At 32.0% G+C, this 12,450-nt stretch overlaps 1 protein-coding gene across 6 annotated transcripts in view; it reads left to right on the top strand.

Annotated features, from left to right (window-relative positions):
* The window catches only part of Rbm26 (RNA binding motif protein 26), a 77,712-nt gene extending 65,758 nt beyond the window's left edge, over positions 1-11,954 (top strand). For 4 of the 6 annotated variants that reach the window (XM_036199954.1, XM_036199949.1, XM_036199953.1 and 1 more), the window contains 2 exons: positions 1,709-1,822; positions 3,442-4,149. In XM_036199954.1, coding sequence (XP_036055847.1) covers positions 1,709-1,822; positions 3,442-3,531 — 204 coding nt within the window. In that variant the 3' untranslated portion in view covers positions 3,532-4,149. Of the gene's footprint in view, positions 1-1,708; positions 1,823-3,441; positions 4,150-8,943 lie in introns of those variants that run through there. The other 2 variants (XM_036199951.1, XM_036199950.1) reach the window with 2 other exon arrangements.
* Positions 11,955-12,450: the final 496 nt, after the last annotated feature.

Genomic DNA, 12,450 nt, shown 5'->3' with positions numbered 1-12,450 from the left:
TCATTAAGATTAAAAATTAAAAACATCTAGTTTTTAAAAACCTCCAGTAACCAAGAGCAATGGTAATAGTGGTGTTTGGGAGACCACTGGGCCCTCCATCCATTAAAAAAAAAAAAAAACAAAAAAAAACCAACTATATAAAGTTAAAAGTTAACCTGACAAATTTGAAATGTTTTGAATATAGAGATGGATAAAATGAAGGTAGTTAGAAATATTTGTCAAGGGGCAGTGGTGGCTGGTGCATCCCTTTAATCCCAGCACTTGGGAGGTGGAGGCAGGCAGATCTCTGTGAATTTAAGACCAGCCTGGGCTACAGAGTGTGATCCAGGACAAGTTCCAAAGCTACACAGAGAAAACCTGTCTCGAAAAACCAAAAAGAAAAAAAAAATGAAAAAAGAAATATTTGTTAGTAACTTTTTGTGCAAGGTGTAGTGTTACAAACTATATTGTTCCTGAATAGGAGTCTGAGCAGGAGGATTGTGAGTTCAAGACTAGGTAGAGTTACACAGCAAAGACTTTTTTTTCTGAAGCAAAAACAATTCCACACCCAGAATTTACTGGTGTTTTGCATTTGTCATTTCCAATAGTAACCTGATATACTTTATGTAATGATTTCAGCTTCAATTTTCAGTTTTTTCTGAACTAAAAAATTCATATGTAACACCGGGCGGTGGTGGTACATGACTTTAATCCCAGCACTCAGGAGGCAAAGGCAGGCAGATCTCTGTGAGTTTTAGGCCAGCCTAGGCTACAGAGTGAGATCCAGGACAGGCTCCAAAGCTACACAGAGAAACCCTGTCTTGGAAAACCAAAAAAAAAAAGAAAAGAAAAGAAAAGAAAAATTCATATGTATCTATTTAAAATTTATATGCAGGGACATTAATATCACATAGAACACATACTCAGATATGTTGAACATGTAGTAGTTTCTACACTTCATATTATTCTATACTTTGAGCCTGTGCTATAAATCTTTGTGACCATGTGTTGATTTAAAATGCTGCTAACACTGATTTATGTTCATTCTGTTACTTGAATGTGGTGTCCCATGCTAGCTGCTGACCTATCAGGAGTGTAGTAGACCTGAACACTGAGTGCAGCTGCCATCCCCAGCAGCGACAAAGTGTTTTCTAGGAAATGCTGTGCTTTTCTGTAGATGAGTTCAGAGCTGTGACCTTTAGTTCTGAAGGGGTTTCTAACTTGCACTAGTTAGGCATCATTTTATAGATATTTTGATTAGTTTTGTTAAAGGTTTCTAGTTCATGATTGATATATATATATATATATATATATATATATATATATATATATATATAAACATTTACTTTAACAGTGATGTAAAATTCATTTAGTTTGTTGATTTTAAAATAGACATTGATTTAGAAGCTAGAGCCAAAATCCTGATGTATATTGGGATTGTTGTCTAAATAGTAGTTATCATTGTACTGTAAATTGACAAACATTGTTTTCTACTCAGATTTTGGCCAGGAGTGAAATAGTGCTTGCTTATGAGAAATTGTTGTTTACTTTAAAAATGTTTTACATCAGTAGTATGATTTTATAATAGTAAGTTGAGGGATAAGTGACCCAACAACAAATGAACAAGCAGCTGTCTGAGCTTAGCTCTTTAGATATGAGATGTTAAAAAAAATTAAATTTTCTTCAGCAGTGGTTAATGTTCTTCACTCCATATTCTTCATTGTTTTAGGCTGCAGTTCATGGAGCTCGTTTCAAAGGACAGGATTTAAAACTGGCATGGAATAAACCAATAACTAATATTTCAGCTGTGGAAACGGAAGAAGTTGAACCTGATGAAGAGGAAGTATGTTATTTTTTTTTCCACTTGTTTTACCATCATTATTCATAATTCATTTGTAAAAGGTGATTTTTTTTTTTTTTTATGGCTGTGATTTTAACATAATACTTTTATTCCTAAGCCATATTCCAGCCAGGAGAGATCAGATAAATGCAGACAACTATATATTTTATGGATTAATGAGAATTGTTGATTGCTAACCCAAAAGAATATGTGATATGTCAGTTTTCAATTCCTCAGGGAGATAATTATTCATTAGATTTGCATCCACAGGAAATCTTGTAAAAATGTTACATTTTAGGGTATTTATTTTACTTAATTGCTTTCTTTTTTAATTCATATTGCTTTAGTACATTAGAGTGACTACCTGCTATGTGGTAGATTTTGTGATAGGCACAAAAATGAATAAGACACGGTCCCTATCATCAAGGAGCTTATAATCTGGAAAAGAGGGTGGTGGCAGAGATGGAAGAAACTAATTACAATAATAGGCATAGTGGTGTGCCAAATGAAGATCTGAACAATATGCTATCAGAGCTTCAGGAAGGAATGATTGTGTCTGTCCAGAATAATCATAAAGTCTATTGCCAATAGAGCCAAGCCCTGAATGATAAAATAGTGTTCCATAACCATGTGCTGGGGCTGGGAATGTAGTTGAGAAAGGCATTTTCAGCAGAACTCTAGCTTCAGGATAAGTATGGGAGATGGTATTTTTCTCAGGTAACACCAGCTATTCAGTGGGCTAAAAGGTATGGCAGGTAGGAATCTTATAAAGTCCTTGAGACAACAAGATTTAAAGTAAGCAATTCTGTTTTGCTTAATCATGAAAAAAGTTATAGGAAAAATTTGAAGAAGGTAAAAATAGGCAAGGTAAGGAAACGAAAAGATTCTGGTTTACATTTGTTCGATTTCCATAATGGTGGTTCATTTTGTTTGAAGAACATTTTAAGTCTGTTTTGCATAGCCATAGTCAAATGCAAGAATAAATGTGTATTTGAAACTCATGTACATGATTTGTCATTTTATATTTTAGATTATACCTTTGTCCTTCCCTGAGTTTGAATTGAATGGGGAGAAAAGCAGGAGAGCTCCTGGTATTAGGTATTTTGAAGTTTGGGAAGCAGTCTGAAAAGCTTTTATGAAGGGAATGGGGAAAGAAAGAGGTGGTGTTTTCCTTCAAAAAAATTATATATAGCAAAAAAATTGAAATTGTGACAGAATTTTTATAAGTTATTAGTCGTTTGAGTGTTGAGAGTTAGGGTAAGTCAGTGAAAATGGATGTATTCCTCTTTGAAAGAAGCATTGAGCAGTATTTTGAAGTACAGCAAATGGCATGATTTGTTAGAGTAGAAGTGGCATGTACAAAATCGTAATTTGATATTTATTGCTTACTTCATGTAAGCAATAAAACACACTGTAGAGCTTGAATGGATAAGGACTGCTTTACTTTGTTTTAGCTATAGAGATAACCATTTGTATTCAACTCTTGAGAGAGAAAGTGTTTAAAAGTGTTACTTTTTTTTCTTTCTTTTTTCTTTTTTATTTTTTTCTTCTTTTTCTTTCTTTTTTTTTTCTTTTCTTTTTTTTTATTTTGGGTAAATTCCTAAATACATCTTAACCTAAAGTTTCAGGAAGAGTCTTTGGTGGATGACTCATTACTTCAAGATGATGATGAAGAAGAAGAGGACAATGAATCTCGTTCTTGGAGAAGATGATTTGACTGATCATTGATCTGCATATGCTAGAACTCTACCTGTGTTTCATTAGTATTATCTAATGTACTTTTACATATTTGTAAAAACAATTTTTGGTAAAATATGATGAAGATGGATTTCACAAATAGATAAAAGAGAAGAAAACTACCTTCTGATCTTGTATTTTGAAAGATTGATGTTTGCATTTTATTTCAGTAAACAATTGCTAAAGACATCACAATAGAACATATGCAATGTTTTTATTACATACTTCTATTGAACATTACAGAATTCTTTGGGTTATTTGTAAATTAATGAATAGATTTGAATACTTATGACCCAATACTTGTTATAACATAGAAGATTTTGTTTTACTCCAAATAAGGAATGAATTTGCATTTAAAATCTTAATGAATGTTTTCAAAAATGAATAGATGACATAGTACCCTAAAGTCTCCAAGTTATGTATTCATAATATTACATAGTAGTATGCTTAGGCTTTACTATGTATTAGCCATTTGTTGGATTTGTGTATGTATTTTATCACTTGGGTGTTAATGATAATGGTGTATGACTGCTTTACGTGAGTTCTTATGCATCTGGATGCTAAAAATAAAGTGGAATGGTCTCTTAAAAGAAAAAAAAAAAGAAAAAAAAGCAATGAAAAAAATCCATGACAATGTTCCTTGATTTAAAAAAAAAAAAAGAAAAAGAAAAAGAAAAGAAAAAAGAAAAAAAAAGAAAAAAAGAGAGAAAATGAAACAGACCATTCCAGATGGTGATCTACCTTTCCCCTAACTATCAAAAGGAGCTATAATCACTAAATAATAATGGTTACTGGTACCTTTATAATGATGTACAATCCAATGTTTAAAATTTATACCACTTCAGTTTGGTTTGATCATATAAATTTTCAACAGATGTCTTAAAATTTAAAAGCAGGCTGATTAGTTTGGAACCAGACTTCAAGTAGCGCTAACATTTGGTGAATAAGACAACTTCATATTACATTTTGGATGTATGAAAGAAAACTTGACCATTTGAAGATGTATGAATAAAGAAATGTACTATAGATACTACTTTAGGAAAACACTGTTTGGTAAGTGTTCCAGTCTGATATTTTAAGTGTGCATTTACTATACTTCTATAACAATCTTTCACATTTGCAACAATACTGTGATTTTTTTTTTTTAAGTGGAATTTTCTGACACGTGAATGTAATTATTGAAAGTTAACCAAACCTTTTTCAGGAAATATATTCTTTGTAGACTGAGGGTAGGAGATTACTATATTTATCTTTTTAAAATCTTTATATTCATTTGAAGTATTTCTGCTTCTCAAGATCATAGTGATTTTTTTTTTTTTTTTTAAACACATTTTAACAAAACCACTTTCTTCTATTTTGGGGCCAACACAATCAAAACCTAATCCCAGCAGTACCAATCTTCTGCCGTACTAGTACTTGGATGGTGTTTTTGAGTTTTTCCCCCTTACACTGGGGTTATAGTTGTTATGTTTTTATGACGGTACAATTTTATAGGAATGTTTTTACTTGTAGTTAGTATACATTTATATATAAAGTTTCAGACTCAGATTCCATTTGCTAAAATAATGACTCTAAAGTTTACTTAGACTGTTGTATATTTTTATGTAGTCTCTTGTGTGTTTACTATGTGCTATTCTGATTCATTAGGTAAGTTTGTTTTCTTTTCTTTTTAGTAGTCGTGAAAGATGCCAAATTGGCAGAGGCTCACGTTTCTTCTCTTTACACCAAACAGGTATTATAAAGAAAGTAAATCTTTCAAGGCCAGTTAAATCTCCATTCTATTTTTGGCTTTATGATTAGATAATAGCTTCAATTTTTATTGTAAATTTCCCTAAAAGGTAACTGAAATTACCAGTTCTATTCAGTTAAGCTTATAAATAGCTCATCAACTTCCCCAGCCTGAAATTGTCTAATAACTTAAGAATTTAAAATATTTTGAGGCTTGGTGCTTTGAATGAATCAGAAGACCAACTATGACTCGATATGGTCCCCTCGCTTGAGGATTACATATTCCCAGTACTCATTAGATTCACAGTTGTACTTTTATAAGAATTAATCTGGCTTTAATTATTAATGTTATTTAGTGATGCGTTGCTATTGGGTTTTTAATTCATGAGTATGTTTATAAATACTTGTAGTCTACTCCACATTTATATTTTTCATTTAAAACCCAAGACACCTCTTTTAAGTAGATGGTAGTTCTTATTTTACTAATAAGAAAACAAGCTGCTAGAAATGGAGTGGTTTACCTAAAGTCCTGAGTGAGTGAGTGGAAGTACTACTTATAGGCATTGTGATTTCAGTACCAACTTTACAAAAAAAGAAAATTACAGAACTCTGCTGCTGTCTCCTTTTTTCTGATCAACCATGAGATTGTGTTTATAGTAACCATGATAGTCTTTACCTCAAAATACTGCACGAATTACTAGACTTCTTGGTCATTAGACAGTTCATGTATTTACCCTTTTAAAAAGCACTTTGTTCATATCTCTGTTGAAATATTTAATGTTGTAATATAATTTATCTGGTTTATATGTTTGTCTTCCCCACTAGATTGATTGCAAGCTCCTCTAGGAAGGGGACCATGTCTTATTCATCTTTTTATCTCTAGTGCTTATAGAAAAACCTGGCTCATGTGAGCACTTAGATGTTTGTTGGATGAAATAATGAATGGATGCATATTTAAATTTATAGTAATGAGGTTGACAATTACCTCCCTTGTTAATTCTTATCAATTTTTTAAAAATCTCTGGATAGTCTCCTCAGTCACTGGGGCCATTTTATTAAATGATAGGGTTATGTGTTTTATCATAGGGGTTACAGGTAGTAATGGAGGTAGACACCTATAATCAATACTGCTATTTCCCCAGTTAAGGCATCTAGATTGTTTAATATTAAATACTGTAGTCATTTCTAGGGGTTAATTTATCTTTGGGTTTTTTTTTTATTAGCATGCATTGTTAGAAATGCTGAGAACCACCGAACTAGATCATCTTACTAAATTTTATTTGATCCATAGGTGACCTAGTTTAGAGAACTGGACAAGGATTAAAAGATTCATCTTTTGTTCTCAGCTCTGTCGTAGCTAACTCTTGCATTACCCACAGTTTGTTCCTTATGTATAAAACGAAAAGGGTTGGACTGAATGATCTCTAATGTCTCTTTTATCTCTCTACTGTCCCTGATAATACACTAGTGTTGGATTCCAAAACAATTTTTTCATCTGTAATCCATTTATTCCCACCTGATGTTCTTTTTCTCATCAATGGAAACCACTTTGCTTTAATTATAATAATTTATATAATACCTCTTGCTAAAGTTCTGTAGGTATGTTTCCAGATGCTTGCATTTGCCAACACAAGTTGAACTTAGCCTATAAAGTGCAAGTAAACTTCGGTATTTACAAGTTCTTCCCATTCCCATTTATAACTTTCCTTTTTGCTTTTAAACTTGGTTTAAAATAAAAGTATTTGTTTATTATACCATTTTTCTACAAATTCAGATTTATACCCTCTTTCCATCTCCATTTTTTCTTCTACAGTATGTCACCTAGAAGTAGAAACCTTGTTAATTCTACAGCTCTTCTGATCAGTTTGATGCTTTGTTGTACACATCTGGTTATCTGGTTGTGCAATAGAGTTGGGAGTGGGAAAAAGATTAAAGGCAAGGCAGGCAACTACAGGGAAAATTATGTATTTCTGGTTAAAAGATTGATTAGGATTACTTCAAGGGATGGTTGTCACTTTGCATATTTTTAACCTATAAACAATGTTTTAATTGTTATTGGATAATTGTAACTTTTTTTTTTAACAAATAAGTAACTGATGCCCAGACACTTAATGAAAACATGTTGCAAGAAATGGAAGACTATTTCATAGATTCTGTTTTATTGTAATATTGTCAAATGTTACAAACCAGTAGTTTACTATGAAGATAAGACTTCAGTGTTTTAGCTGATTACTTGTAGCAAGTATGGCTAAGTCTCATTGAAGAAGGTATCTTGTCATCAGAACTGTTTTTCTGGGGAGTGGGAAGAGGGGCTGTATTCCAATTTTACTTGCAACACTAACCATTGGGTATAATGGCTCAAAAAAAAATCAAAGGTTTACTTACTTGGATTGTTGAAACATCAGTGGCTGTCTCAGAGTACTATGCAGATCTTACCAAAATCTATTTCTCCCCCACAATGCATATAGGCTAATTACAGAAAAACTAGTTTTAGTTTTGGTGTTTATATAAATATCTATGGCCCTATCCCCCTTAAAAAGTTAGTGAGCCTTCAAAACATGTTGTCCTAAAGGAAGTTTTGGATTACTTAAGATTTTTCTCCCAGGATATTTGTTCTTCTAAAATTCTATGGACTAAAAATGGACACTTAATAACATAGATTTTTAAACCACCATTATAAAATATTTATAAGCCAAAAAGAAAACACCCTTCTCTTAGAAATAAGGGACTCACTTTTTTCAATTCCCTGAACTAAAAGAGCTTGCTTTACAGTATGCATGTGATCCTGTAGAAAAGAGTGGTCTCTTATCACACAGAATTGTAATCTTCTAAATAGCTACCCAATTTTCCTAGGAAGGGAAAAAAAATTGCTGGCCACGATTACCATTATCAGTAGTTTCTAATTAAAGCAGATATGCTTAGTAAAAAACATCTAACTTGATATTGTTTGTTAGTATTTTGTGTTCATTATTTAAGTGAAAACATTTTTAAATTTTACTTACTTGTATCAACTTTTTATATTTGATCTTTTCTAAATCTTCCCTCTATTTCTTTATTTCATCCACTCATCTTACCCATCTAAAATTAGTCTTTCTTCGTATGCCAGGCACTGTCTCATTACATGTTCCTTTTGAACATTTTTGTTGTTGCACTTAGTGCTTGGTTTAGGATTTTGTGTCATAGGATGATTAAAGGAAGAAATGATCATTATATGGAGTTTAAAGAAATGAGGTATCCTAATTATTTTAAAAATCTTTGGGAAACTTTAGGAAATTTGTTTTTGCTTTTGGTTTATTTACAACGACTTGAGGCTTGTACATGATTTTTAATTTTTTTTTTAACCTACTCACAGCTCTATGTAAAAATACCACCTGAACAGTTAGATTTTTCTAACTCCCTTCTGCCCCCAATGACAGCTATTTTGTAGTGCTGTGATCTTGAAACCTAATGTTTTTAGAAAGTATGATGCAGAGAGGTTTTGTTAAAAAATCACTTTAGTCCAAAGGTAATCTTTGATACAATTTGTAACTTTCATTTCAATTCTTCTCAAGTAGACTTTTAAAAATGTTTTAATAAGTTAGAGTTAGTTCATACTGCAATTCAGTTTTTGGGTTCTTCTGTTATTTATGTATTTTTTAATAAGTGTTCTCTTTTTCCAGCAGAGAGAGAACATCACTGCCTGAATTTAGCTTTATGACTACATGAGCAAGCTCTGTCCTGTCCTGTTGTCGGAGACGACTGTTAATATCACCATCCTGTCATTTGGTTTGCCCTTTTCCAATCTGAACAGATGTTTACATGTGCTGTGGTGACCATTTTATCTTTCCAGTCTGTACGAGTACATCTCAGCCCAGAGGTGTTATCAAATGTGTGAAGTTTTTGACCTTACTCACACTGTTTTCTTTCCTTATTTTATAGCAATTTAATTTGTAAAACACCCTAAGAAGGAACATGGCCTTTTAATTTCCTTATGAGATATATTACATGGCAGCCAAACTGAGAATTGTGTCTGGGAAATCTATAAAGCCACGAGAGCACTAATTGAACAGTTTAGAATGAAGAAAATGAATTAAAGAGTTAAACATAAGTTTGGCTTTAATTTTTCTTATTTTTAGGATGTATTTATTGAATTAGGATAGCCACTAAAAATAATTTTGAGAAGACTATAAAGTACTTTCCACATATTGTAATGAATTTGTCTGTTCTTGTGAGTGTATTAATTAATTCATGTGATTGCCAGGGCTACTTTCTCCAGTGAACTTTTTGTTGTTGCTCTTAACTCTTCAAAAACAAGGAAAATAATTTTATTTCTTTTCAAGTAATAAATGATGACCTATGGGTTCTACAATTGAACTTCTACTAAATTTGTCTAATTTACACAGTTTTCATCACTTGTAATCAAGACATCAAAGACAGTCTTACAAGCAAGGGGAAATAGTGTTACATGTTTTTTTGACTAGTTTTCAGCTGCTTTAAAAGTGTATGTGCTAATAATAAGCAATATAGCTTAAACTTAGAAAGTGGACAATTAAAATTCTCATTCTAAATATTAATAATCATTTTATAGAACACTAAAATTATTTTTTCACTGTTATTTTGAGTATTCATTCATAGATTCTTAGAGGTATTTGAGAAATCTAATATAACGATTCTTAGACAAATCCAAATTATATTGATTCTGCCTTTTTTCCTTTTTTTTTTTTTTTTTGTTTTAAGTTCTGCTCAGTCATACTTATACAAAGCAGATATCCTACAAACACTTTTTCCCGCTTGAGTATGCATTGTGGTTGTCTTCATGAATAATAAAATGTAACAAATTCATTAGTCATGTTATAAATTATGTCTTGATTATACATGCATGATTAAAGGAAAAGCATGTATTTTAAGTAATTATTACCTAATAACCTACAAGACATTTTTGTTTACCTCCCCTCCACACTTTTTTGTTTTTTTTTTTAAACGAATTTTCATATAGCTATGAGGATTTCATACCAGAATAGTTTATATTTTTTATTTTCAAAGAAGTCTTTACAGTGGTAATGTTGTAGCTGCTTAAGTTAGAGCCAAAGAACATTGTCCGAAGAGACCATACCTGCAAGTAACTCTTTTGATGGGTTAACTGGTGAATGCTACATGCTGTCACCTTAAAGTTATTTTGCTATTACTTTTTCCTTTTGCTATTGAATCAAAAACAAAGCAAAACAAAATGGAATATGCCCTTGGGAATCAGAAGTCAAGTTGACGTCTCCGTAAGATCAGTGCATTTTTTGAAAATTGTTGGGAAAATCAGTTGGTCAGTTATATTTAAGTCCTTATACATTGGTTACTAAAGATTCTCTTTTAAAATTTATTCCTGAATAAACTCGTCGTGGAGCGATGTGTACATAACTGTACAGAATCATTTTTGTGTAATTGAATGGAGCAGTTTACCTCTGCATGACTGCATTAAGGAAGCCTTTTATATATCTTTATATTTTTCAATATACTTAGATTTTACACTTGGTCGCTCTAGTCATGCTATATTTGTTGTTTTTTTTAAATAGAATTTATAAATATTTATGCTCAAAATACAGATCAATTAAATATTTTTGGTCTTGTTTACAAGATAATTCTTTAAAGTGATACAGTCCCCTCAAGTGTCTTAGGAAACAGTCATTGGTGCTACCCAATCTTTTAGTGTCATTGGGTCTGTTGTCTAGTCTTTGCTAGGCTTTATTTACTCTGTTGTCGCTTACAGGACTCCAGCTAGCCGCAGAATTAGAAAACGGTATGTGCTGAATCGGGGTACGAGCCCAGCCCATTAGAGAACACCTGATAATTTAAGGAAATAATGCAGAATGACTGAATCCTTATTTGTGCCCAGCTTCTCCCAAAAGAAGTAGTTTATTTTGATAAGAGGAAGGCTATTAATTTGATTAGCATTTTAAAATGATATATTCAAGCATGGTTTTTTCCTCATATTTGAAGTGGAAAACTTTTCTCGTCCTAAAATAATTGTGTAATTTTAGTCTGCTTTAAACTCTCATCTGTTCTTTACTCACTGAAGGCAGAGAATTTCTTACAGATAGTTACAGAGTATTTGATGAGCTATAAAGACATGGGCTATTACATTGTACAAGTTTTCCCTGATGTATCATTTTCATTTTGCCCCTAAGATTTTATTCTAGCACCTTAGTGAATGTTCTTAAGATACAGTTAAGTATCAGCAAAGCATTCATACATGTCTACTTTTGATTCTCAGAATCCTAAGCCTGTGATAAAACTTCAGAACATACTGTCTGGCACAAATATTTTCTTTAATAAGTGCTTCATTTTAACTCAGTTTCTATGGACTGTTGTTGAATCTGAAAACACCAAAGGAGTCTTTTTCTTGTCTGAAGACTGGGTTGTTCCAGTGGTCAGTACCTGTGCCCATAATTATCCCATTTCATGAATGCGTGTTGGCATGGGGGAAATTCCCTGCTCTTTGAGTGGAGCGAAAGTAACTGGTTAAGCTGTAGCAGCTTTCTTGTTTATTTTTTAAAGTGATGATAAAACTTGAACTGAAAAGGTAAAACTTGAACTAGAAAATTACTCTTGTATGCACAGAATGTTTATAGTAACTGTGTTTATGTGGGTTGTCAACACTTCTATTATTTATAGTTGAATTATGTTGTTTTGTTTATTAAATATCCATGTTTATTATTTTTATATTTTGGAAATTTTAAAAATAAAATAGTCTTAATAAAAACAGTTGTTAATGTTTTAAAATTATCCTACATGTTACAACAGTTACATTTATATAAATAAGATTTGTATCCACCATGCATACACAGTTGAGATTTCTGAAACTATTAGTGAAGAAATAGCCACACGTTTCTTCTTTCACTCTTTACTCTCTGTTCTCACATGAAGTTGTTTAAGGTTCACCATGACTCCAGTGTGTTAGCCGCAGTGCCTCTTCCCCATTCATGCACAAACCTTAATTACCATTTGTCCTCAGCTCCTGTCTCTATACTGCTGAATTTTCTCTTTATTTCATTTGGTGGCCAAAAAGTTCTTCCTATGTTGAACAAGTACAAACTATTGCAGTGGTGACTAAGAATGGCTGCTGTGGAGTCTGAAGGTAAAATTATATAAAATGCTTACATTGTAATTCACAAATTCATAAAATGTTTTCAGAAGTT

The sequence above is a fragment of the Onychomys torridus genome, chromosome 9, assembly GCF_903995425.1.
Source record: "Onychomys torridus chromosome 9, mOncTor1.1, whole genome shotgun sequence".
Lineage (NCBI taxonomy): Eukaryota > Metazoa > Chordata > Mammalia > Rodentia > Cricetidae > Onychomys > Onychomys torridus.
Note: the sequence above shows the minus strand (reverse complement) of the source record. Positions and strands in the feature narration are given on the sequence as shown.